This window comes from Knufia obscura (assembly GCF_036327395.1).
Source record: "Knufia obscura strain CCFEE 5817 isolate CBS 148926 chromosome Unknown scaffold_11, whole genome shotgun sequence".
In the NCBI taxonomy this organism is placed as follows: domain Eukaryota; kingdom Fungi; phylum Ascomycota; class Eurotiomycetes; order Chaetothyriales; family Trichomeriaceae; genus Knufia; species Knufia obscura.
Window position 1 is genome coordinate 894,195 of NW_027042697.1, and position 26,677 is coordinate 920,871.

The following is a 26,677-nucleotide window of genomic DNA, read 5'->3' on the forward strand; positions in this document are numbered from 1 at the left end:
ACATAACATACTCTATACATGTCTTAACAGACTCTTTCGCCATCTATCAACTTTGTCATGTTAGAACAGAAGAAGCAAAAAGCCATAATTTCGTAGAGGACGCCAGCCTCGACCAGCGCCCCAGCAAGGTGTAAAAGACCTCACAACGCAACCCAAATGGTCAAGCCAGACGGAGTCAGAAAATCGTATGCCAAACCCCCCACTCCCCACCCAACGAATAACACATACTCTGCCCATCCCGACTCAAACTCCGACTCAACAAACAAACCCCCTCAGTCTCAATCCCATCCCACCCCTCCCCGTGCTCAAAGCTCATCCCCACAAAATACCCCGTCGCAAAGTTCAGTCCCATCCTAACCAGATCGGCCCTCATCATCAAAATCGTCCCACCAACACTATCAAGCCTCACCACATCATCATCACTTGTATCCGCAATCGCCTGGTCGAGCATCTCCGTCTTCTGGCCCGCTGGATGCGGCTCCCAACTACTCAGATCACTCCACAATGACTCCTGCTCAATATTATTGGGTCCCTGCCGACGACCCCGCCACGCATTAAGATCATAGTGACCCTGGGCCTTCACCTTATGCGCCATCATTTCGTATTTCCCGCCTTCTGTGCCGCGGCGTTCGTCTTCGGATTCGCCGTTAGCGGGTGGATCGGGGAGGTGGTACTCCGGGTGGTCCGCTATCCACGCGTCCGCGAGCTCTGGCTCGCCCATTCTGCAGCGCGCTGTGAGGATCCCCACTTCGGCGGTTGGTGTCGTACGAGTCTTGGAGATCATGTGCGAGACCATTGTGTTTGAGCTGAATTTGTAGACGTCGCTGTCTAGCCAGAGGAGGTGGGATTCGGTGGAGAGGGACACGGATTGCAGGTAGTTGCGGAGTTTGGCGAGGGTTGCGCGGCGTTCGTGTTGGGCTATTGCGTGGCGGGAGGCGCGGGAGGAGGAGGAGGAGTCTGGGGTGTCGGTTTCTGCGTCGGGTGGGGAGGCGCGGGTTGCGGCTGTGTGGAGGACTAGTGTTATTCTGTGGAAGGGGTAGTCATAATATATCTTTTGGTCCTTGTTCTCTTGGGTGGGTGTGAGGATCTGCTTGTAGCGGTCGAACTCGGTTTGGGAGGAGGTTAGGATTGCGAGGGAGCTGGCGGAGGGTGAGAGGGTGGTATTTGTTACGAAGTCGAGGAAGGAGTAAATTGTTCGGGGCTTCTCGTCTGGGTTTCTGCCCCAGGAGTTCTCGTCTCGGGTTATGGTTAGGGAAAGAACGGATTCGGTGGGGATGTCGTCGGGATCGCTATAGGAGCGTTCCAGAGTCCAGTGCGCTATCTCTTTATCCGTGCTTGACCAGCTGGTTACTGCGTACGCGCTGTGTGCTTTTGCGGGTTGATGCTGCTCATGGAAGCGCTGGTGCATCGGGCTTGCGCCGCTGTCATGCGATATGTGGTTGCTGTTGCTTGGGGAGGACGCTTCTTGTGTGTCGTAGCCGTAGCTCGATACTGATAGTTCATCATGTATTCTGTTGTGGTTCGAAAAATCTGTGTACTTCGGATTGAAGTGTGAGACGATAGAGTCAATTGCAAAAAGAGCGACGAGGGCTTGAGCAATAAGCCGGAGAATGGTCGAGATCGACCTCATAGTGCTAAAGAGCGTATTGACCCTGCAGTCAATTCATGTATGCGCACTATAAGAGAATGGACGTCGTCACGGACGAGGAGGTGCTGGAGGGGTTGTGGGACAGAGGAAGCAGGAAAGGGACTCGTTTACCTCTGGCAGCGCATGCTTGTGTTACAACTTCTCGTGGAGGAACTTACTCAACTGAGGACCCATGACGAACCATCCGGCTGATAGGAGAGTCATGGTTGCGGATATGAATAGCAACATTATACCTGATGAAGGTAACGTGGAAAGAGTAAGCCGCTCCGTTGGCGGATGTTAAGCTTGCATGCCTATGCATAACACGAGCGTTAGACCGAAATTCGCGTCAGAATCTCTCATGAAACAGCTCGAGCACAAGAACGTTCAGTTGGTGGATGCGGCAGCGATAAGAAATCAGAACGAAGTCAGCATTTTAGCACTGGTGTTAAGGTTTCGCGAAACACGAAGGATGTTCCTTGCATCTGTATGGCGAATCCAACGGAGGATTTAAAGCTTATCTTGCTTGGCCCCATTCGCAATCTTAGGAGGATTTTTGCTTTTGAAAAAGGGGTCAACCTGTACACCTGATCATAGGGCTGGCATAGAGTGGTGACGATGATTGATCGCTTGTCGGTGCACGAGCTGTTGGTCAAAATGTTCGCACGTCGTTGAACACTTGTGTAAGCGATTCTCTGTTGAGTCGAGAATCATCTGCGAACACCTACTTCCTTCTCCTCAGATTGCAAATCACGCCTTCTTGCTGAGTGAACCTGCACGACATGGTCAGCATTACTCCCTTGTTTTTGATATACTAGAGGCAGTGGAAATCAAGCGTTCCAATTTCGCGTGTGCTTCCGAGAGAGCCCCGAACACAATCAGAGTAAAACTTACCAGTGATTGACAACATGCCATCCCTTCTTCGAATCGGTCAACTCGACTGTGTATTGTCTGAAAAGTTCGGGTATGACCTTCATCATCTCGATCCCTACTGTTTGTCAGTGGTATGATCACATCACCTGGACAAGCCAGTACTTACAAGAGATGTTCCGACCGATGCACTTTCTGGCTCCGCCGCCGAAATTCAGTTCCCAGAGATTGTCCATAACCTTCAGCTGCTGTTCTGATGCTTCGACCCAACGCTCAGGTCGGAATTGCTCTGGATCCGGAAACACCTCGGCGTTGTGGTTTGTTACCCAGGGATTAATTCCAACGATAGTTCCAGCCTTCAGAAAGTGGCCGTCGATCTCAACGCCTTGAGCGGGAACATGTCGTTCCATGAGCAGCCCAACTGACGGATGCAGACGCATTGATTCTTTCAATACGCCATACAGATATGGCATATCAGTCGCCTCTTTATATGAGATCGGGTGGCTCAACTGCCCCGAGTGCTCGGCATCGTCGATTTCTTGGACAAGCTTCTGCATGCATTGCGGATGGTGGCACAAGAAGTAAATGATCGCTCGGAGCGCGATTGCAGTCGTGTCTGAGCCAGCGAACACGTTGGTCGATAGATGGACGACAATGTCTCTCGTAGACATCTTGTCTGGATTCGAGCTTTTCACATATGCCCACCTCGACAGCATATCTCTGCCCTCGCTGTCAGCATTGATCAATTCGCCATCTCGCTTGATTGAAGCTCGGTTGTTGATGGCTTTCAAGGTGAACACCAGGACTTGGTTCCACGTTTCCATGGCTGGCATGAGCTTCGCGAAGAGTGGATTGCCGAGCAGCAGAGGGTGCAGCTCCGGAACTTGTCCACAGAGAGAAGCATAGATTAGCATGCCTTCGATGGCCTTCATCATACCGTCGACATCTTGTCCTTGCTCAAGGAAGCCGAGCTTAGAAGCAAAGGTAAATTCACCAACAACGTCGAACGCGAAGTACTGAAGCCAAGCACCGAGATCTACCGCCTTACTTTGGCTCGCGAACTCGTCTAGCCTGGACATGAATAGATTTATGCACGAGTCGATCGCTTCTTCAGATTCTAAGAGGCGCGGTAATGCATATGCATTTCCGACTTTGCGCTTCTCGATGCGGTGGTATTCTGGGTCCCGGGTCGAGAACAGATTCATCTCTGGATTCTTCTTCCATGAGATAGATTGAATTGGATAGAAGCCGGTCTATGCACGGTCAGCCTCTCCAACATCCTGGGACGATGGTGCTTCTGACCTTGGTGTAGTCTTCCTTCGTGCTATAGAAGATGGGTATCCATTTCGGATCTGCGACTGAGACATGGTTGGGTGCTATTCGAACAAGGTTTCCATGTTTCTTGTGTAGGTTGACAGCATCAAGGTGAGCTGATCCTCTCCATACACTGTACACTCGCCATAGCTTAGTGTATGCAGCTGCTGTTGGGCCAGGAATGCTGACAAGACCAGGCTGGAACTTGTTCCATAGGAGATTGGTTACGACAAGGACGACGACGATTTGGACAGGGTACTGTTTGACAAGGTGTTGTACCTGCTGGAGTACGTCAACAACAGAAGCCATATTAGGCAATCAGGAATGAACCAGCCGGCTAGAGCTCTCAACGACCACGGGGAACGCAGTTCGTACTCATATACCTCGCTATGTTGTTACGAAGCACGAGTGCACGATCCGAGGGACATGTTGGAGACAACGAGCTCCGTACCGAGCGGCTGGCAGCTCTCCATCTGTCCTTCGACCAGTGCATTGGTAAAGAGGTTTCTATCTTCCGATTGGACGAAAGGGAGTCGCTGTCTGGTTTGCGGGGGTTAGTTCATAGTTAACGCTGGCACAAATCGCTAATCTGGGGCTACAGGCTGCGGGGGGCCAAAACGATCCCATCTTCGTCACTCAGCATGACTCGTGATTTGTTGTGTCAGAACCGCAGTCCTCATCATCTCCTCAAAAGAAGGCTTGATTTGAGTTTTTGATCTGATTTGAATTTGTTTAGGGAGACGTCGTGCGCGATAGGAGGTCCAGCTTTATGGGAGTCTTAGGGCTTCCAGCTCGCAGGTGACGGGTGCGAGTACCATCGTACTCGTACTCGCGATTTGGAAGCCCTGCGTAGGATTCGTACCTACTTCTTCTCTTATCAGTAAAGTTGTGTATTGCTGTTGGGACTAACCACTACTTCTAGCAGCTGTGGATACTCCTCTGGTCATCGAGTATGAGTCGCGAACTCCAAGCTTGCACCTTGCGAGCATGAGTATACCCTTACGGTGGGGCATGTTCCGCTGGTTCAACTCTGGTCCGAATTACAGTACTGGTCATCTGATCAAGTGAACACTACAAGGATGATCTAATTCTTGCTAGGCTGCTAGCACGCTGCTTCGACAGGAGAATTGCAGACTGGCCATCTACCAGAACGTTTACTTAGGTTGCGTGGCGCTTGGCTTGTATTTCCATGTGACTTTCTCTCACTGCTTTGCGTTCACAATGTCGACAAATGCTGGCTTCAGACTGGCGCCACCGACCAAGAAGCCGTCAATATCTGGCTGAGTTGAGAGGTCCTTGCAGTTCTTTTCACTGACGCTGCCACCGTAGATAATTCTGGTGTCCTCGGCAGCGGTCGAGGAGACGGACTCACTGAGCCATTTGCGGATGGCAGCATGGACTTCTTGTGCTTGTTCTGTTGGCATGAATTAGTATCTCTAGGGTTCCACTGTGCGGTAATAGCTCACCTGTAGTTGCGACCTTGCCAGTACCAATGGCCCAGATAGGCTCATACGCAATGACGACCTTCGACCAGCCATCCTTCCCAATGACCTTGTTTACAGCCTCAAGCTGCTTTACTACCACATCCACAGTCGAGCCTGCCTCCCTCTGCTCCAAGCTCTCACCACAGCACAGAATGACACCAATCCCACCATCAAGCGCAGTCTTGGTCTTGTTGGCAACAAAGTCATCCGTCTCTTGCAGGATAGTCCTTCGCTCGCTGTGGCCCAGGATCGTCCATGTGATGTTGCTATCTTTCAGCTGGGACACCGAGATCTCGCCGGTGAAAGCACCGTTGGGCTTGTCGAAGACGTTCTGGGCGGCGACTTCGATCCCTTGACCCAGATGCTCGCGTGTGAGGAGCAGGTAGAGAGCTGGAGGGGCGATCACAACTTCGGTGTTGGGATCTAGCTTGGCTGAGGAGAGGTTGTGTACAATCTGTTTTATGGACTCGATGGTCCCGTTCCTGGAAAGTGTCAATCTTTGTGTCTAATGCTTGCTGGACATTGCCTTATGCTGTTGACTTGCATTTTGAAGTTACCGCCGACAAAGAACTTGCGAGCCATGATTGCGGGTGTGCTTTTTTGCGGCGGTATTGATGAGGTCTAAGAGATGATTCTGATTAGGATAGACAGTAGTAATGTGTGCAGAAGGAAGTCTGGTAAATTCGTTCCAAACACAACAGCATATGGCGTCGGCAAGCTGTCACGATATGTTTACTTGAATCTTGATGCGGGGCATGCACCCATCGGTAAATATTCGGGAGCTTTCGGAAGGAAGGCGTGAAGGGTTTGTGAGACTCATCCCACTAACAGGTGCCCTTGGGAAGTGCAAAAGATCATGTACTCGGGTATCAAGAAATAACATCAACATAATATGGACAACTCTGACAAGTCATTCCTCCTGTATGCTCCGTCGTCAGATCAAAAAATGCTCCTTGTCGCTCATGCCATGTCGCAGAAGCCCCCGTTCGTTGTATCAAGGTCTTGCTGTGTTGAACGCCGACACAGTGCTACCGTATTCAACCATTGGCACAACGTTCCCAGCTACATGTTCATTGCCGTTCACTTCCCTGAACTTTGTCGGGGGAAACCGCGTGCCTCGACCAATGGTGTCTTCGCCCTCCCCAGCACCCTTCAGCTTCATCGCAGCATTACCTAACAGACCCGCTGCTTCATGTGTCAGCTCCCATCTTGTGCTTGCAAAGGATTCCTTGAGGATTAGCAGCAAGCCGAGGCACCTGTTCTTGCCGGTCACGCCCTCGAGATCATCTGGCGCTCGAACACCGGCTACCCTATCGAGGAAACTTCGCATGTCCTTCTCGCGTTGTTCATAAGTCGCAAAGTCTTCATCCCGTGCCGGAGGATCCATTGGTCCCTCCAGTGCAAAACCATAGCACCAGACTACTAGTGCAGAGATGTAGAGGACCCACGGCCGATTGAGCAGGAAGTCATCTCTCGCTATATACCTGTCACTGTCGTACGCTTGTGGCAGGATCGGTGAAGCATGTCCATAGATCCGACTATCTATGCTGTCGCTTGAGGCATTGACACCAGGGGGTATGAGCACGGTGGTAATGAACTTGAGAGCATAGAACGCTGAGTCCCGTGCTGATGCTCGCTTTGCCCATTTTTCTATCTTGTCCCGGATCAGACCGTAATCACGTGGTGTGACACTGCGACTTAGCAGACGATTGGCCCCAGCGAAGACCTGGCAGTCGACTATGTCAACGTGAGCGGCGATATGAGCCAAGTGATGGAGCACGGTGCGGGATTCGAAAATGTTTTCATCGTCGACCGGGCGGAGTAATGATCCAATTTGGTTCTTTGGCCCATTGTTCAAGCGAGGAGGGGACAATGGAGCGCTTGCAGCTGTCTCGGCCAGCGCTTCGTCGAAGTCTCGCTTCCAATTGTCGAAGGCGCGAAGCAGTGTGCCTTTCCACTTGTCGGGACCGCCTATTGAGTTTGCGGCGCGTGGACCAATAGACGCTATCTGAAGATCTCGTTGAGTCATATGCCACGATACTGACAGAAGGCCAGCCATGATGATTGTGCGACCAAAGGAGTTGGTACGGACTGTTTGACCGTTGAGAGTGCGCTTGAGGCCCTCGAGAAACATGATTGGCTTGACTCCGTTCGTTCGCAGCGATGCCTGGACTCGTCCGACTTCTGCTGGTGATGTGGCTGACCACAGGGCTTCGTCGCATGGCAGGGGTAATCGCATTTCATGTGCTACCATCTTCGCGGAGTGGCCGAACATAGTGCAGTGGATAGAGTCGAGCACGAATGCACCAAACGCAGCTCGCCTTGTTGCTTCGGTTGTGATCCATCTCAACCATGCATCATCGGAACCATCATTGACACCACTCGGGCCATGTAATGTCGGCTTTCCATTACGGTCTTCCAGTAGACTCGCTGGCGACTCTGAGGCAGACCTTCCGATTAGAGAGCTACCACGCCGCATCAAGGTCAGAGTCGAATCGTGATGTATATGTGCTCGTTCGTGCAAGGTCCTGGTCGAGTACATCTTCTCGTATACCTCAATCAGGAGTAGTGTCTGAAACACCCACAATTTCGCAGGTGGCCGAAAATCAATATCACGCATGATTTCCCACCGCAAATGCCATACCACAAAATTTGCGAACTCTGCTGCAGAATCGGTCAGGGATGTTCCGTATGCCTTGTCAAGTGTGGCGGCGCCGATCGCAACGACAACTAACAGTAGTAACGTTGGGGTCTTGTCAGCCGAGAATGTGGGTTTGTGTAGGATCGGCAGCTGAGCATGTTGATGATACCAGTAAGAACCAATGTAGGTGTGCATCATCCTCAAGCTTAGGATGTGGCCCTCTGCATCGACATCGCCTTCAAACACCATATCTTTCCTTTTCTTGACAGCATCATGAGTGCGCTCGACGAATTGCGTTTGCATGAGATCAAGCAGCTCTTGCCTTTTATGTTCCGACATGATGTAGTTACTTGGCTGTGAAGAATCTAGAATGTTGTTCATATTCATGGGGTTCGTTGAGACTTGATTTTGTTGCGGTAAATTCGAGCTTGTGGCTTGAGTTGGCATTGACTCTTGCATCTGCGAGAGAGGATTATCCATGTATGTGCTAGCGAGATAGTCTGGCGACAGATTTGGCTGATCTGCCACGTTTGGGTTGAACAGCCATGCAGTAAACTCGTCGTTCAGAACAAAAGGCGACCGGCTATAGTCGTCAGCTCCAAATATTGGGTATCCATACGCAGCATTCGCGTCGAGAGACGCACTGCCATTGTTGATATCTGAGTACAGGTATGGATCCGTGTTCGACGAACTTAGGCCTTGAGAGACGGCAGCAGCAAAGGCGTCCTGGGACGGTCGAGACATAGTAGGGGAACGAATGTTCGAGGAATAGATGACAGGCAGCATAGTTGGACCTGGTAGATAGCTGTTTTCTCTGTGCGTAGTGTTCACGAATGCATCTGAGTCTGCTCTGAAAAGCGGTGGATGGTGAGTCGAGATGGAGGAATTCGAGTATGTCCTGCTTGGTGATTGTGGTACCGACTGCGAAACAGCAGTGCTGTTTGGTGGTAGGATAGGATGGTAGCTAGCGCTATCTCTTCGCTGAGAGTATGTACCAGCCGGTTGCGGGTGTTCGGGACCCAGATTGTCGTTGCCGAAACTGCTACTCCGATTGTAGAAGCCCGATTGATTTGTACTTGTTCTTGAGGTCGGAGGGAGGAAACGTGGGTCGACGGCATTGTTAGGTGGTGAGACAATGTCCGAGCTGAAAGGCTGCTCGTGTTTCGAAGATTCACCATCAGGAGGTTTCATCGCAGAGTCGGTAGGGACGTAGTGGTCTTGTACGGATCTGGCTTCGACACCGTTTGATGGCAAGGCATTAGAAGTGGTAGACCCGTAGTCGTTGTCTGTAGGAGCAGAAGGAGTGATGTTGGCAGGGGGTTTGTTCGGGGTTTGTGAAGCTTGGGCAAAGGAATCTCTTTTGTGTAGCTGAGAGCCCGCAGTGGTGTGGCGTTCCCTATGTCGGACACATAGATCCTGTCTAACAAAATAGCGGTTGCAATCAGGAAAATCACAATGGTAAATATTCTTTGGTGTGTGGTTCAGCTGATGCCGGTAGAGGTGTTCAGCACGAGAATAGCTCTTTCCACAGCCCTCATACCTACACTCAAACTTTTTGTCCGCGTTGGGCTTTGCTGTTCGTCTGCGTTTCTTCGGTGGTTCATCTCTTGCGATATCAGGAGATTCAAGTGGCTTCGACTGGGGTTGAATGGATCTATCCATAGCCATACCAGGCTGATGACCTTGGCCCGTCACTGCGGGCGCGGCCATGTCCAGAGAAGTATCCGTGGAGACACCTCATGCTCCTATGTCAAGGCTGGATAATCTGTGGCCTTCCGTCTCATTCATGCATACACAGCACAATTATGGGTTATTTTTCTCGAGACACGATCTTGTTGACGCTCAGCGAGCTTCTTAGGGCCCCTCCGGTCACAGAGACGAGCTATCCAGTATGGAATATCGTTGGAGTTCGATTTCTGGCAGCACAAGCTGAGGTAAGGGACTGCGCACGCGACAAATGGTGGTGTAAAAGCAAGTGAGATTCTGGACTCGATGGTGGCCTATGTACAGAAGCGGCGTGCCCTGGGCAGCCGCTAACAATGTCGTTCCTGCGTAGAGCAAGAAATAGTCTGCTAGGATTTCGTCCGCAATACGTCGTGGCGACTGCGTTATTTGTTGCTGTAGAAAACTTCAGCTGGCAGATGACCTCGTGCTGTATTTGTTCTTCTGGATTTCCAAATCTGCAGGTCCAGGCGCCAGGTCTTTGGGCCGCTTCGACCCCGCAATCTTCGTCTCCAGCAAAGGCCTTGTTGCGACCCAAGTTACTCAGCGGAATCTAAATCGTTTATCACGCTGTCGAGTCGATGTACCGCGGCTGCGGAAGTGAGGCAGGCGTGGGAGAAGCATCATGTTTGACTCGGACTCGAGAAGTCAAATCAAGGTCCAATAATGCGTCTCTAAGCGGGAATAACGAGGCTAAAAACTGCTAAGGACCCGGACGCAGGTGTTCCTCTGAACGAGATTGGCGCTGCCCGTAGTGGACACACTGTTCAGCTTGGGCAGCTCTTGGCCTTACAGGCTGGGGCACGCAAGGGTTCCCAAGGCTGAGAAGGAGCGCTGAGCCGCCAAGGGTGGGGTGCATGATGTACTTTACCTCAATAGTACATCTCAATCGAGTTAACCAGGGCACGAGCATTGATGAGAAGTAGCATTGTGCCACAGGATTTGAGCTTGTCAGGCGGAACATAAGTCTGACCATTGGTCTTTGGTCTCAACAACGCCTTATCATGGTACATCATTGAAGATTTTGCGATTTTTACACCGGTGACCTGAGCTCCAGTCATTCCATCTGCTGTGAAACGAGCCTAAGCGATGATGTGCTGCTACTCACAAACACGACAGGGGCATCTGCAGCATGAGCAAAGTGACCAACTAACATACATCGTAGCCCCCCCGCTTGTCGGCGGCGGCCGCCCGATTCTCCGCAACAGCATCGACTTCCCACACGAGGACATGTATGCATCCTATGCCATGCACCCCCATGTCTACTATCACTGCTGCATCAACGAGCCGCGTTTCCCCACGATCTGGACTATAAAGCACAATCCAGCTACAGCCCAAACATCCCGTCTTGCAGATTGTTGGCACTAGGCAGATTAAAACGGGATTCATGGTTGACCACGGATGCACTGTCTCTTTTGACGTGAAGTCTATGGTTGTTTGAACCTCAGGCAGGTTCCACCGGCATAAAGTCCTCAACAGGCTGAACTTTTCAACTTGAATGTTTTGAGGTCGCGACTACCTCCGGCACTGAGCACCTGGGCAGGCAGTTCACACCGTATTCCACAGTGAACTGAGCTGCTGCCTATACGGCTCGAAAAGTGTGATGCTTTCACACAAATTCTTGCCTATTTGTATCTCTACTCTTCGATCAAGCAAACATAATTAAGGTTTGGGGATCAGACGTCGCGAACCTTAACCTTCGCGGCACGAGATCGCAGCTGTACTCTATCCCAGATCTCGGCGTCGATTTTCGGTGAAGCTCCAGTACGATGCCCTAGATCTGTGACGATGTAACAGCGCTTAGACGCGCATCATACCTCTTACCTCTTTCCTACAGTAACAGGTTGAAGGTGAGAAAAACATCCATCGCCTTTGCTCCAAAGGGTGATGCATACGGAGTACATGCATGACCTCGGTATCACACCACTAGTTTCTACGACTCGAGACGAGGAGATTGCAGTGGTAAGCAAACAAGGAAAAGGGAATAGAATCAGCGACTCTTCACGACGGCCAAGCTCTCCTGGGCGAGACCAGAGTAATAATAATAAACCTGTCCGCCGGAATATAGGTACCTACTTGTGGTAAGCGCCGGGCGTTCACCCCGCGATCAAGCCAACAGGCTAACCTCAAATAGCAAGGACTGGGTGTTGACAGTCTTCAACCTCGTCCGACCAATTAACACAGGCTTGTACCATGTACTCCTAACGGGACAGTACAGAGTAGCAAGGCCATACCAAGGATAAGCAGTTCAAAGCCCAGAACTTGCATCTCTCGCCATCCGGACCTACTCGCAATTGAGACCGTTTACCTTAAAGTTAGGAATATATTAGCCGACTCGCCGAGCTCGGGAGCGGACGAATAAAAAGAGGTCCGAGTACGACCAACTCGCCCGCACTGCTGAGCTAAACATCAGCGTTAACGAAGGACGTTGTAATCGTATCGTGTCTCATCTTGCTTAGCTTCAACAAGGCAAAAGGAAGTACTGTGTCTTCAGACAACAAGGTTCTTACCAACAGCCGTGTGTAAGAAGTACACAGGAGAATCGTCGACACCATAGCCCAGACGAAGAACGATCGACGCCACCACCACCATGACCTCCGACACCCCCCTCTCCCCAACAACAGGCAAACCCGTCCCACGCTCCCAAACCTACGAAGGTGGCTGCCACTGCGGAAACGTCCGCTACACCGTCAAACTCAGCCCACCCCTCGACGAGATGCCCGTAACACAATGCACCTGCAGCATCTGCCACATCAACGGGCAACTCATGGTCTACCCCCTCGAATCACAGATCGAGTGGCACTCCGGCAAGGACCAGATGACGCCCTATAACTTCGGACCTCACCGGATCACGCACTCTTTTTGCCCTGTTTGCGGCACGAGTATTGGCGGGAAGAGCAACGATCCGACGTTCTTTGCAAATAACAGGGCGTTGAATGTAAGTCGACCCCATCTCCCGTCCATCGTTCATTGCCCAGTGAGGACTATAATGTAAATGAAAGTCCTACCTGCCAAGTACGTTTCCGAGGCTCCAGCGTCACAAGATCACCATGAAAGCGACACCCATTAAAGAAGAATACCATATGACGCGCCTCACGACAATTGCAGTCAACTCGCACAAGACACAGACCTCCTGTCTTTTTCAGCAGCACATCCCTCCACAGAGTCCTACCCATGTTCTTGCCCAGGAGACCCACAACAGTGTCGGCCACCAAAGCTGGTTCGCGTTCTCAACAACCAACCAACCACCAACCACAATCCTTGCTCAAGGCCAGAAAGCACGCACGCAACCGAATAATATTCAAACATCCCAGCTCCAAGTCCTCTCCGATATCAGCATCTGACCGAGTCACCCGTCGATCACGGCCCAAATACTCTCCATCCGAAACATAGCGTAGCCTACCAACAGCCAACCACCACCGACTCACCCCCATCATCCAAACATAGCCCACCTCTCCAACCCTCCATGCACCGTCCAACATCCCACCCCTTCAACCCAAAAATTAACACGTCCAATCCAGGTCCGCACCTTCCGCGGCATCGACATCGACAAGCTGACCCTCCGCCCCGTCGACGGCAGAAGAAACATGACGAGTAAGGAGTATCAATTGTAAGTTCTCCCTTCCTCGCCCCTCCCGCTTCCCATGTACCGTGGACCGCGAAAATTCTGAAGACAATACTGACGTTGTTCGAAGTGACGAGTCGAAACATCCTCACAACGGGTATGGACCGAGGATTGTATAACGTAGATCAGGTGGACGAAAGACTGGTGAATCGAAGCGGATGAAAAGAAAGGCAAAAAAGGATGCAGAGTGGTCGGGTTAGTCCTCAGCGAACCTAGTAGACGACTAGCAAGTCACGAGTATACAATCCGACCGATGTAGAGTAAGCGGTTGCAGGTAACTTAAGTACTGTAGAAAGAACGAAACAAACAAACAATGAGAAGCTTAGGATTTCGTGCATCGGTTTCGAGCCTGCTGCGTGAAAGCATTCTCTAACTTGCCCGTTCTACACTACTAGCCGTAACCTTTCAGCAGGCCGCCACTGCCAAAGCCCGATTTTGACAATGCTAATACATGAAGCCAACCCCTTTCTCCTCCCTGTACCGCCAAATGCTATGCGTGGTCACTTCTGTGGCGTTTCTCGCCGCTGGAGGTAGAGCGTTCATAGCCCTTCTCATTCAGTGACTCGGGCTATGGCGGTGAACAGAACCGTCCCAAGCATGTCCAATGACGAGACAAAAGCTTGACTTCCTCGCGTGTTCCTGCTCACCCGCTGCTTCCCGCACGTTATGCAGTCGCAGTTGGCCTCCCACGAGAGATACATTGCTAAAGCTAGCAGTAACAGCATATAAGTGGGGACGGAACACCTTAGCTCGAAAGTAATCAAGTCAATGCCCATGGCTGTAAACAGCAGTTTGAGGATCACCAATTCCTGGAAGTATGATTGCAACAGTGTCTGCAAATTTTGCTCGATGGTTCATCCGAGATGGTGGAGGCAGCCGCATTTTGTGCATGCTATGGATGAAAGAAGTGGTTCGTGGTGGGATCGGGCGGGCCATTGAGGTTGCGTGAAGCGGGATTTTGAACTGCCACACCTCAGATATGCAGCACGGATTAGGGAAGAGCTCCTATATCCCAGAGATTCGTTCGTCGCCCCTGAATGCAGCAATAGCAGGGTGTTTGTTGCATGACGTTTGATCCGTATCCAAAATGGCTTATCGAGAGTGTTGTAAGAGCTACAGCTGCTCAACGACCGGTTTCGCGTATGTTCTCCTTCAGTGTAGGTGATGTTGGAAGCTCAGCTCGTAAAGTGTTCCACAGTAAAGCTCAATCAGCTCCCGGTAATCATGCTTGTTTAAGCTCTCAGATTCGTGGTACTGCTCAAAATAGTTTCTGTTCATTTTGTCGAAGGATACATGTACATGGCACTCCCCACAGCAACCAAGCCAATGCCAGCCCACCATATTTTGTCCACATCGAATGGCTCGCTGCGATGAATGATCGCATTTTTGTTTAAAGGCTCGTTACTCTGCAACAGCACCTGTGCATCTCTTTTCGCTTTTCCTGTCGCACTTGGTGCAGCTGTAGGGTTCAGGGTTTGCGTAGGAAGCATTTGTGGAGGATTATACACCAGATACAGCGGCTGCTGTGGTGATCCATCAAAATGGAACAAATTGAGCCTGGGCACATTATGAAACTTGTCTATCTCAATAGAGTACTTTTCCATCATTTCGGCCTGGTAGTACCGCGAGTAGACAGAGTTGTCGTATTGGCAGGGTGTAGATGTGAGCTCGCGACCGTCAACGGCGATTGGTTGAAGCACGATACTGCCATTGTCCGGGAGAGTATATGTTCCGTGCTGCCACTGCATGACTCCCTGGACGCAGGACGGTCTGACTGGATTCGAGACGGCGCGGTACCAGGCGCTTTCAAAGAACCCATCTGCGGTGAAAGAGTAAGAGATGCCGGTGAGTTCTGGCTCGATCAGACGGTCCTCGACGGGGTTGTAGAAGCCCTGGGAGGGTGTCAGTGTCTATAGTGGCGTTTGACGTCTTCATCTTGTCTTACCGGTCCTGTCAACACCTTGCGTGACTTGGTGCTCCATGTTCCCACGAGGGATCCTTGTTGTGCTTGAACGAGTGTTGGTAGTAGCAGACCAAAGGCTGTGATGGCCACTGAGAGGCTCTTCATTTTGGCCGTTGAAAATCGTAAAGAGTGACTGAGGTGAGGTCGAGGTGTTGCTGTTGTACAATTGAGGAGTGAGGTGCTGAGGAAAGAACAAACAGCAATGAACTTGTGCTCTAGGCGCAGCCACGCGGGTGGCTACCGCTTGATTCACCCCTAAAACTTTTAGGATTTGCCGCAGCCAACCAAAACTTGAAGCACGGTTCGCCTGCAGATGGTAGATCTTGGGAGCTTGCGTTTCAGGTTAGAATACATGCCTAGCACGTGTTCGGGCAAACAAAGCAAATATGAATTGCGCCCATCATTGGGTTCCAGGGAAGTCAACGTCAGAGGCAGAGCACCCTGTGGGCTTGGAGTCAACCTGGTGAGATCTTTGGAAATGAGAGGTTTTCGACCGTTTACTACAACATTGATCAGAATGTCGCAGACCATAAAGGATGAGAAGAAGCTGTTACGCAAAAGCATCAAGGAGACTCTAGGCAAGATCGAGGAGCAGAAAGTTTGGGAGCAATGTAGCTGGACCCCAACCTGCATAGACAGTCTAACTAATCAATAATGGCAGCTGACGCCGTGACGCAGAAAGTGCTGCAGCTACCAGAGTACCAGAATGCCTCCGCAATCAGCATATTCCTTTCCATGCCGGGACGAGAAGTTTCTACTTCGTCCATCGTGACTGATGCGCTCCGTCGAGGCAAAAAGGTATTCATTCCGTATATTCATGCAGAGACGGGTGCTGGAAAGTCAAAGACCATGGACATGTTGAGGCTGAAGGATGAGCATGATCTGGAAAGCTTGAAGCCAGATGCTTGGGGCATTCCTTCGTTATCAGAGCAAGGCATCGAGGACCGAGAAAATGCCCTTGGTGGGCACGGCGTCCCAGACTCTGGTTCTCAAAGCCTCTCTTCTGTTCCTCTCGATCTTATCTTTATGCCAGGCATGGCTTTCGACACCTCGAACAATCGGCTGGGTCATGGTAAGGGGTTTTATGATCGGTATCTCTCCCGTATTCGCCAACGTATTGAAAAGAGTGAGGCATCACAGAAGTTCCCCATGCTTGGTGAGTTTACCGTCGCTGGTCAGGCTACATCGGTTGTGCTGACAGTCGTTCAGTTGCTTTGGCTCTTCGGGAGCAACTCCTTCCACCGAACGAGCGGGTTCCTACGACTGAAGACGACTGGAAAGTAGACCGCCTGATTATTCCTAGCTGATGGGGAATTTGATGCGATGCTGTCATACAGGCGGTCTCGTGCTAATTTTTCGTTGCTGCTGTACTATTTCGCAAGCTCTTCCTCTAGTCCAGCGACTGGATCAGAGACACATTGTCACCCTTGAGAAGAATCTGTCCAAGCTGTCGCCTGCCCTCTGATCGGTCTTTCGTTGGTAATTGGACTTCAACAGCATCGTCAATAACCAGGTTCATGAATTCGTCAAATCCCTGTAACAGTCAGACTCTTTCACGTATACCAGATCAAGTGCAAGCTTACTCTGATTTTGCCCTCAATGCGAGTGTTTGTGTTTTCATAGAGCCATACAGATACTGTCAAGCGCTTCTGTAGCAAGTTGAAGATGAAGTGAATGGGAGCAAGCAATGTCTTGCGACCTCCTCCGCGGCCAGTCATCTTTGTGGGTTTGCTGAAAGTTTTGAATACCGTGGTCGTGTGGTCCGATACTCGATTTCGATTTTGCGAGGTTATGCGATTACAATTATTGAAGTGCGACAGGTGTGGAAGGTGCTACGTTCAACGTGGTCGTGGTGGACTTTTGGCACAGTTCAGAATCGCGGAAAGTGGAAGGCACGAAGTGTTTCAGGCTCCACCTGCGATTGCTGCCTTATTCGGGTCGCAGCTGCATCATCTTGCATCTGATTGTTTCCCAATTGCACTTGACATTATTATTCACAAAGGCCTCCTCATAACCAACATCGAAGATATCTGCGCATTGATTACTATTCGTCCGACCTCGAACACTCCTTCAGCACTTCATACTGTCGCCGACTTTGCATGGAAACCTTGCCGCAACACGTGTCTAGGCTATAGAGCCAGTCCTGCCTCGCCCCTCCATGCAACTCTCACACGATATACGACACGCGATAAACGACACAATGGCGGCCAACAACTCGAGTCAGGGCGCTCTTGCACCTATGCTTTCTGCGCTTGCCACTATGCAGAGTCATGCAGCAAGCAAAGACAAAGCGGGAGCCCATGAGTTCCTTGAGAAGTTCCAGAAGTCATCAGAAGCATGGAACACAACCCACAACATTCTCCAAGACACTTCTACCTCGCCAGAAGCACGTCTGTTTGCAGCCACAACACTTAAGGGGAAGGTGCGCAGTACTGGGACACCCTAGCCCTGGCAGTAGCTAACAATATCTAGATCACCTATGACTTACATCAATTGCCAGATAATGCCCTTGAGGCGCTGCGGGATTCCCTGCTTTCTCTTTTACAGCTTTATATCCCTGGTCCAAGGCCAATTAGGACGCAGTTATGCATATGTATAGCAAGTTTGGCCATCCAAATGACAGCGTGGAAGAATGTGATAGCCATGGTTGGGTCAACAGTCGGGGACTCACCACAGGGCTTGGATTGCCTGCTCGATTTCCTGCGCATTCTTCCCGAAGAAGTTACAGAAGGTCGGAAGATCAACCTCACAGTATGTTCGGCCAGTCAGCGTCCCGTTTTCAGCTTTGCAGCATCTCCGCCTCGGCCAGCAACCAGTGTCTAATTCAGCCTCTTAATCTAGGAAGATCAACTTGCCGATAGGACGAAAGAGCTTTTGGAAGATAATTCGAAGCAGGTCTTGACACTTCTCGTCCAATACTCACAAGCATCGGGTAAGCACCGTCTTCACTCAATCCCTCTGCTCGGCAACGCTAATCCTCCCTTAGGTGACAACGCAAAGAACCCGCGACTATACGAGTGCATTGGCTCCTGGCTACGGGAAATTCCAGCAGTCGACATAGTGAATTCCCCTCTACTCGACCAGATCTTCAATGCTATCAGCGACGAATCCTCCTTCGATTCTGCCATCGACTGCTTATGCACCATCTTCAAAGATACAAGAGATGTGGATGAGAACAAGACGGTGATACAAGAACTATATCCTAGGCTACTCCGTCTCAGACCAAAGATCGCTGAGGCTGCGGGTATAGAAGATGCCGATCTTCTGAAGGGCATGACGAGGCTCTTCGCTGAGGCTGGGGAGGCTTGGGTTGTCCTCATCGCTAGGGAACCCAACAGCTTTCGCACCCTGGTTGATGCTATCCTGGAATGTTGCGCCTATGACCGAGATCGCGAAGCTATTTCCATAACCTTCATCTTCTGGTATGACCTGAAGCAGTATCTGACTCTGGAGAAGTATATGCCCGCACGAGCTGGCTTGGCAGATCTCTACTCAAATTTGGTCGACATCATGATCAATCACCTCCAATTCCCGACGCCAGAAAACGGCAACGAGAAAGACCTCTTTGACGGCGACAGAGAGATGGAGGACAAGTTCCGCGAATTCCGCCACGCCATGGGCGATGTCCTGAAAGACTGCTGTGAGGTCTTGACACCGACTGACTGTTTGACCAAGGCTTACCAGAAGATCAAGAGCTGGGCACAGACTTATGCTAACCAAGCATCTGCCACTTCAGTGCCTCATTGGCAGGAGCTCGAAGCCCCAATCTTCGCTTTACGAGCCATGGGCAGAATGGTCAACCCAGAGGAAACTTCGGTGCTTGGTGAAGTCATTCCATTGCTAACACAAGTTCCAGATCATGAGAAGCTCAAGTTCCAGGCAATCATGGCTCTAGGACGATACACAGAATGGACTTCGGAACACCCAGAAACACTTGAGGCCCAACTCAACTACGTCATCTCCGGTTTCAGCCACCCTTCACCTGAGGTCGTCCAGGCTTCTGCGTTGGCCTTCCAATATCTCGGTGTCGATTGTCGAAAATTACTCGGCGGCCAGATACCTGTCTTGCACCAATTCTATGAAAGCATAATCGACAAACTCAAGCCAACAAGTCAGGAAGAGGTCACTGAGGGTGTTGCTGCTGTCGTGTCTGTGCAGCCCCTCGACAAGATCTACGAAACTATGAAGATGTTTTGTGATCCGGTTATGCAACGAATCTTGACCCTTGCTCAGCAAGCTAAGGACGAAAAGTCCGAAAACGTGGTTGCTGACTATTTAGGTCTTATTGTCACTTTTGTCAAGAATATCCAGCCATATGTCTCACCAAATGAGGTCAATCCTGCTGTCACGTACTGCAAAGAGATCTTGCCACCTCTATCCGGCCTTGCGAAGCATTTTACCAAATCGGTCCCAATTCTGGAACGAGTATGCCGGTGCTGGAGGTATATGATAATTTCATATCGAACAGCAACCGCGCCTTTGCTTGGAGAGTTGGCCAACAGCATTGCCGAAGGGTTCCAAGCTTCACGACAGGGTTGCTTCCTTTGGGCCACTGATGCCGTCATTCGAGAATACTCCTACGGGGCCGAATTTGTGGACCAGGACACGAGCGACAACGTCTTCCGGTTTTTCGCTCAGCAGGTCACAGTCTTTCTGCGAATTTTGAATGAGCTCAATCCGAACGAGGCTCCAGACGTTATCGAGGACTTTTTTAGACTCGCAACAGATGCGATTAGGTTCTACCCTATCAAGACTATCACATCGCAATTAGCTGGGCCCATGGTGCAAGCAGCTCTGACGTCGCTGACCTTGCCCCTGGTCGACCCTCTTCTGGCGACATTACAGTTCTTGCGAGACTACCTGGATTTCGGCTTCGAACATCCACCTGTGTCTGAATTCACCGCTGGTGATGGTCCACGTCCGAAGACGCCAGCCGAGATCCAAAATGCCGTCAAGCAGACCCTGGAGTCTCTCGGCCAACAAATTGTGCAGCAGACCATGACTGGTTTGATGTACACTTTCCCTGAGGACTGCTATGGTGATGCATCGGCCATTCTTTTGACAATATTCAGCTTGGCACCACCTGCCGCCGCACAATGGGTAGCAGCAACATTGCAGCTGCTGCCGCAAGGCAGTCTCAAGCCTGAAGAGGCAAACAAGCTTATGAGGGGCATCAATGAGAAAATCAGGAACAACGAGGTTCGTAAGGTAAGAGCAATCCTACAGGATTTCACAAACAGCTACCGGAGGAGGAATGTCACGCCTCGGGAAGGTCTGGGCAGACTGGAGGCGACACGATTTAGATTCACAGGCTAAGTGAAGCCTGAAACACTTTTGCCGCTAAGCCAGAACTCAAACAATCAGAGAGGCAAGGAGGACGCGGATTTGGACCGGCACGGTAAATGCATTTTCAGGATCAATACCATCTGACCGCCTCGTGCCCGCCTTTTCCAGCTCGGCTTCACCGCAGAATCGCCACAGCACGTCTAGCCTGTAAAGCCGGTGGGCGTAGGAACTCCTCCCATTTGCCAAACAGCCTCGAGGAGCACGCTGGTTCTCTGCTCTTCAGCCTGCCAAAATCTCACACGCCATTTCACTTCATCATTTCAATTACGATACCCTGTACCAGCTATCTTTTTCATACTTCAACAGCACTTCCAGCATAAGTTCCATCTCCGCGTCTGGACATGGCAGCATAGATGATTGTGCTTCCCATTTTGATATCCATTTGAGCGAGGCGTTGCGGGGGAAACCTTTAGCATCAGCATTTGAATCCCAGGCACCAACAAAGCATGGCAGGAGTAGAGATCTGAATAAATTGGGTCAAAGAGACGGATTTGAAAGTAGACGTTCTAGCCGTCAGTGTAAGATGGCTCGCTGGAGATATCGCCATTGTTATTAGAAGTATTCATTCCCAAACCAAGGCCCACGGGTCATCACAAAAGTTGATGGAAGCATGATAGATGCATTCACTGCAGTTGCATACTTTAGCGCAGGTCCTGAATTTCGAAGTATTGTTCAGATACTCACCATTTGGAGCTTTCTGCGAGAAGGGCCTACATCTCTACCAGGATAGAAGACTCAATCGCCTGGGCCAAACATGCCAAATTAGACATCCTCTCCTTTCCAGCTCTATATCACCTTTTCTACCTGCAGCGCACATGCTTTGGAAGAGCTGCCGTACGTCTGCCTGTCTGTACCTTCCTCAACCACCGTTTGTAGCTCACCAGTGCTGTCCTCGTTATCCGCTCACTGGTCGGACGGGGTCACACCTTCCACGTTGAATGAAAATCGTGCCTTCCCTTCGTTGCTCGACGCATCGCACCTTCCAGTGACATTCTCCAGGTCACGCCTTCCGCACTTAGCTGATGGCTCCTTCCTCGCATACCGTTTCGCGCCTTCCACATCCGTCCATCGCACCTACCTCATCAACCTACCGGTTGCGCCTTCCTAAATCGCTGGTCGCTCCTTCCCTACTCACCGGTCGTTCTTACCCTGTCCGTTAGTCGCTCCTTCCTTCGTAGACTATAAGATCACTCCTTCTTCATGCGTTAGGTCGCTCTTACCTCATGGGGTCGCACCTGCCTCGTCGACTACCGGCCGCACCTTCCCGACTTATTGACCCGTTCGGACCTTCCTCCTAGACCGGGTCGCACCTGCCTTGTTAACTTTGATTGCCGCTCTTTCCATCACGCTAATCGCACCTTCCCTATCTATGTACCGGTCGCACCTTCCCAACTTGCTGGTTGCTCTTTCCTCAGGCCTACTTTTCCGAGTCGCGCCTTCTTCGGACCCCACCGAGCGCGCCTTCCTCCTGCACCGGGTCGTGCCTGCCTTATGCAGCTGTTGCTCTTTCCACCTTCCACAATTTCTGTGTAGCTCGTACCTTCCTCGCTTTGGTGCCGGGTCGTGGCTACCTCGTGTGTCGCGCCTTCCCTGCTTGCTTCCGAGTGGCTCCTTCCTTAATGGGTGGCGACTGCCTTGGGCTCCTGGTGATACCTTCCTCATCTGTTTGTAACCCCACAATTGATGAGTGGTTCTTTCTGTCTGTAGGATGTAATCGCTCCTTCTTCACAGTGTCGCTATTGCCTTGGCCGACGAATCACACTTGTTGGGTTGCTGCTTTGCATCCTTGTTGGCTACTTAGCAAATCATGCCTCCTCTACCAGTGATCGCTCTTTCTCTACTGATATACTGGTCGCTCCTTCCCCTACCGATGCACTGGTCGCTCCTTCTTCGTAACTCGGGCCGCTCCTTCCTCACGTGTCGAGTCGCCCCTTCTTCAATTACCAGCCGGACCTTCCTGCCTTGCTAAACCGCGCCTGCCTTATGCTTTATGGTCTGCTTACCGGTGCCAACTTCTTGAGTTACAGGTCGCTCCTTGCTCGTTTACTGGGTTGGAGAGAAAACGAATGGTTGATCGAATGGATTGAGCATGCATGTTTTGGATGTACCTTACTGCTCATCGTTGGGCGCGTAATGGTTTCATGTGGACATCGATTCTATGAACTAAGGAGCACGCCGTGGCTGCTGTGTTGCTTTTCAGAGTGCACTCTGGGGTGGGATGGATTCGGCTGGACGGTTTATATTCCATTGCGTATGTGTTTGTCAGTGTTTCTAGGTTGAACAGTGGCTCCTCTGTTGGCGGGACGGCGGTTGCACTGTCAGTGTACTGGGGCTGACCAGTTTGATCAGGACATAGTTGAGAGCTGACGCAAGAATCAAAGATGAGCGGCGCGTTGTTCCGAGTGTGGACCTGAGTGGTTGTTCCTTGCAGTATGGGTGGTCGCGCATGGAAGTGGCACTGGCGATGGGATTGTTGCGTTGCGAGGACGTTCATTTCCTTGATTCACGTTCGCGTTTGTTCCTATGATTGCATCGTGCCTGCAATATCGTGTCACGCGGTGGTTGTGCCACGTTCGGCGGAGGGACAGGTTGGTGTGCACTCAGATCTGGGGCTGGTCATGGCACTGCTCCACGTCTGGTTTTGCTGCTGTATCCCGGCAGAATTGGCGCATTGTTTGACCTTGAGCTGCGTCGTAAGTGCTTGAGGGAAGCGGGATACCTCCGACATCTCGAAATCTGCAGCCTAACGACTCTACAATTGTTTGCATGACCGATCCTTCGCTCGTCAACGAGTTCGTTCGCATCGATGGATGGATTGCTAGAGGGCGGGGCGTACGATTTTAGTAACGTTCTTCTAGATCAGGGCAGGACCGAACGGTTTTGACGGTAGCACTAGACGAGTTAGTGGTTAGCAGGAAGAAGCCGATCTCAAGAATTCTGAAAATCACTTCGGTTGCCTTGCATAGACCTGGCTCACAGTCTGACTTGTGTCGTCCGGCAGAATATCAGTGCAAACGGTAGGATTCGCAGTGGCAGTAAGAACGGTCAATGTCAAAATCCACAATATCGCATGGGACAGAAAGGCGGAAGAAGCATTTTGAAGCATAGTATAGCTCGCTCAACGGCGGGACATTGTGATATGGTGGTATCCAGCATGTTTATATTCCGCTCTGTTTGCCATCAGACGCAGCATGTGAGGGAGGGGAGCTCATGAATTCGAGATTATATGCTGACCGATCCTCGTTAAGATATTGCATATTGGGTATGTAATGATATGTGGAAAGGTCGATGAATGTACAGTGAGTTGGCATTATGACAGATGGTCGTCTCGGTGTGCCCTAGTACGGCACGATGTCGGATACGACCACGCACCGTTGTGGCCGTGCAGGCTCGGTAGGAGTGGATCGTTCCGACCGCAAAGAGGTCCAGTACGGCGTGCCGAACACTGTTGTGACGACATCCGTTCGTCATTGCTGCCCTTTCCGGCTTTGCAGGCGAGATTCGTGCAGAATGATTTGAATTCCTGCAATCAGGCGCTCTGGAACTATTATCCTAGACTTGATCAGGCCCTGTCTGCTTTCCGATCAGCAAAGCGTCTACTTGGAAATGCGAGGAACTGAAGGCCTAGCGCTCTCATCCTCTGACGAATCAGATCCAGGGCGGCGAGCTGGAAGATGGGGCTCTTGGCAGAAACTAGGCCTTCAGTTCCTCGCATTTCCAAGTAGGCCTTCATCGTAGGTACAAGGGGATGGAGTCCGTTCTTTAGTGTTCGAACAAGCGGCACTGGTGGGGTAGGACTCGCGGGTCGGACGGCACTGCTAGCACCAGGTGTCGAAAAAATTGACGTCTCGGTCACTAAGCACGAATTGGGTAAGGCATTAAGATGCCTGATGAGCAAGTCCGAGCTGCTAAAACTTAGGCTATCCGGGCGCCCGTCTTGCCCTAAAATGCAAACTTAGCTGTGCTTCTAGCGCCTAATGTTCCAGGCGCCCTAGGGCAGGTTGACTAAGCCCGATTCGTGCTTAGTGACTCGTCAATGTTTTTGACACCTGGTGCTAGAGCATTCGTGGTCACGCCTCGTACTAGGACGCTCCTTGTGAAGGAGCTGGAGTTGGTATAATACCAATTATAGCCTGCTATTCGCACATACCTTAAACGTTCTCGACCCACTAGCAGCGTTAGCGGATACAGCAATCCGGTCTCCGATGGCGCTTGCAGTGCGCTGGTGTCGATCAAATGTGCTACTAGCGGTGACCTTCCTGCGCTGCCGTACTGCTGCCTAGTCGATTTTGCATCGACATGGGGCTCGAGATTTGTCTGATGCATATATTGTTCGATGGTTGCTCGGTTGTGATATAGTTACGCAGGAGCACATTGTATCAAAAGATGAGGTCGCACCCTATTGAAGGGATTGAATGACCATCGGCTGGAGAACGACAAAACTATTACGCCCAGGACACTTACCTGACCGATCCCTGGTAGAATGCCTAGTTCTAACCTAGAGTTCGTGCGGCAGCCTCAACAGCTTCGATAACGGTTCTGTGGCTTGAGCTAAGTACCGGTTGAGGGCTTGACTGATTATTGTGGGCGCTATTGGCATTCACTAAGTTCGAGACACAGAAATTGCGATGTTGTGATACGTGCCCTACACTACTTGAAATCAAGTCTTGGTGACCCGGTAATGGTTCAGCGACTAGCAACATGATAGAACTGGGATGCTTCAATCCATTCCTAGTGATTCGTAAGGATTCGAGGCGCCTAGGAAGATATCTTCGTACAGCGTAATTTGACTGTTACTTGGCGGAATACTGATCTCAACCCTCCCCGCCCGGGCAGCCACAGTGGCTGCCGAGGGCTGCTCCCAAGCACAAATTTTGGCAGCTCAAGCGCACATCAAGCGGCCAAATTGTAGACTTTGAACGCGACAAAGCTTCTGCGAATGACCAATCCTGCATCGCACAGATGTCCAGGCGGTTTCATGTCGGGAAGTGTGATGACCCCAGGTGGGTTAAGAAATAATACGGTCGGAATTATTATCCCTCGCGAGATGATTGCCGAAATTGGCAGGTGAGTAACGTGCGGGCTCCGGCACATGTGCAGCGTTAACTGTAGCGCAGTGTTGGTGGGGGGTGACGCCGGGGTTCATAGCCTATCACATATCATCTAATCTTAGCAGATCGGCGGAAGGAGCTCCAGCATGCTCCAGTAGATAACAGATTCCATGTCCGTTGTTCTCTTGCAGGAAAATTTATCCTTCCTTGCTTGGCGAGGTGGTCGCATCCAGAGCGCAGCGCGAACGTCGTCACAGGTGTTTCAAGCCTGTTGTCCTCGAAGTCTATCACCAATTCGATCCTAGGCAGGTTGGCCCTTGAGAGCTCCGATAGACTTGCAATGGGCGACAATTGTTTGTTTCGAGATCAAGACATACTTTGGCGCCACTTCGCTATGACACTCGGGACTGTAGTAGTGACAACCTGCTCTCACCCGTATCATAAGTTCTAGCGAGCAAACTGGACGAGTGAACCTTGCACAACTTCGGCCTGCATGATAAGCGTGTGATGTGCAAGACGAACACGAATGAGGGGCATCCTCCGTGCAGTTTCGACAGCAAGCCAAGTCTCGTCTTTGGGGAACTCAACATCCATGTTACTAGCGCTTAGTGGTGCGCGCATCTTGCATACAAAACCGTCCAGACCCGACGAACGAGTTCAGCCGCTAGTAGTGATTGTAATATCCGTGCTTTAGACTCAGCGACAGGGAGTCAGCAGGTCTTCGCAAGATACGTTGGTATTTGTGTAAAGATTAACAGGATTTATGCAGTGATGTCGGACCATGCAGTAGTGATTCACCATAGCGTGTGGATAGCCGAGCTTTGCCTCTAGCCAATCAACCTAAGACTCCGAAGCTGTTAGGGAGCGTTGGCAGAGCGGTGAACGCCCCAGTTATCTATGGTACTCTAGACCTGGCAGCAAAGGCCCTGTCAGCCCAGAACGCTGCTTTGTCTGGGTACAGTACTTGTAGACCTTGAAGAAGCTACAGTCGGCAAGTCTTCGAGATTGGCACAACGTTCCGAAGCGATGCTACC

The 26,677-nt window shown here is 51.0% G+C and overlaps 9 protein-coding genes across 9 annotated transcripts; 3 read left to right on the forward strand and 6 right to left on the reverse strand.

The window, feature by feature from the left end:
- Positions 1-175: 175 nt before the first annotated feature.
- PMZ80_008640 (uncharacterized protein) lies at positions 176-1,630 on the reverse strand (the record flags this gene model as incomplete). The annotated part of the gene is made up of 1 exon (XM_064877039.1): positions 176-1,630. The coding sequence occupies one exon, from the start codon at positions 1,628-1,630 to the stop codon at positions 176-178; it is 1,455 nt and encodes a 484-aa protein (XP_064727426.1).
- A 721-nt stretch (positions 1,631-2,351) lies between these two features.
- On the reverse strand, positions 2,352-4,120 carry PMZ80_008641 (uncharacterized protein; the record flags this gene model as incomplete). The annotated part of the gene is made up of 4 exons (XM_064877040.1): positions 2,352-2,400; positions 2,522-2,615; positions 2,667-3,750; positions 3,800-4,120. 4 exons carry the CDS (start codon positions 4,118-4,120, stop codon positions 2,352-2,354), a joined length of 1,548 nt encoding a protein of 515 aa, XP_064727427.1.
- An 893-nt stretch (positions 4,121-5,013) lies between these two features.
- Positions 5,014-5,877, reverse strand: TPI1 (triosephosphate isomerase; the record flags this gene model as incomplete). The annotated part of the gene is made up of 3 exons (XM_064877041.1): positions 5,014-5,225; positions 5,278-5,777; positions 5,840-5,877. 3 exons carry the CDS (start codon positions 5,875-5,877, stop codon positions 5,014-5,016), a joined length of 750 nt encoding a protein of 249 aa, XP_064727428.1.
- A 412-nt stretch (positions 5,878-6,289) lies between these two features.
- On the reverse strand, positions 6,290-9,646 carry PMZ80_008643 (uncharacterized protein; the record flags this gene model as incomplete). Its single annotated transcript, XM_064877042.1, has 1 exon — positions 6,290-9,646. One exon carries the CDS (start codon positions 9,644-9,646, stop codon positions 6,290-6,292), a length of 3,357 nt encoding a protein of 1,118 aa, XP_064727429.1.
- A 2,602-nt stretch (positions 9,647-12,248) lies between these two features.
- PMZ80_008644 (uncharacterized protein) lies at positions 12,249-13,402 on the forward strand (the record flags this gene model as incomplete). Its single annotated transcript, XM_064877043.1, has 3 exons — positions 12,249-12,596; positions 13,180-13,268; positions 13,354-13,402. 3 exons carry the CDS (start codon positions 12,249-12,251, stop codon positions 13,400-13,402), a joined length of 486 nt encoding a protein of 161 aa, XP_064727430.1.
- A 1,155-nt stretch (positions 13,403-14,557) lies between these two features.
- Positions 14,558-15,351, reverse strand: ROT1 (Reversal of tor2 lethality; the record flags this gene model as incomplete). Its single annotated transcript, XM_064877044.1, has 2 exons — positions 14,558-15,175; positions 15,229-15,351. 2 exons carry the CDS (start codon positions 15,349-15,351, stop codon positions 14,558-14,560), a joined length of 741 nt encoding a protein of 246 aa, XP_064727431.1.
- Positions 15,352-15,763: 412 nt separating this feature from the next.
- Positions 15,764-16,553, forward strand: PMZ80_008646 (uncharacterized protein; the record flags this gene model as incomplete). Its single annotated transcript, XM_064877045.1, has 3 exons — positions 15,764-15,857; positions 15,908-16,402; positions 16,456-16,553. 3 exons carry the CDS (start codon positions 15,764-15,766, stop codon positions 16,551-16,553), a joined length of 687 nt encoding a protein of 228 aa, XP_064727432.1.
- Positions 16,554-16,636: 83 nt separating this feature from the next.
- PMZ80_008647 (uncharacterized protein) lies at positions 16,637-16,964 on the reverse strand (the record flags this gene model as incomplete). Its single annotated transcript, XM_064877046.1, has 2 exons — positions 16,637-16,780; positions 16,830-16,964. The coding sequence occupies 2 exons, from the start codon at positions 16,962-16,964 to the stop codon at positions 16,637-16,639; spliced, it is 279 nt and encodes a 92-aa protein (XP_064727433.1).
- Positions 16,965-17,446: 482 nt separating this feature from the next.
- MTR10 (Nuclear import receptor) lies at positions 17,447-20,562 on the forward strand (the record flags this gene model as incomplete). The annotated part of the gene is made up of 4 exons (XM_064877047.1): positions 17,447-17,668; positions 17,719-17,997; positions 18,088-18,178; positions 18,233-20,562. The coding sequence occupies 4 exons, from the start codon at positions 17,447-17,449 to the stop codon at positions 20,560-20,562; spliced, it is 2,922 nt and encodes a 973-aa protein (XP_064727434.1).
- Between the last annotated feature and the right edge of the window lie 6,115 nt (positions 20,563-26,677).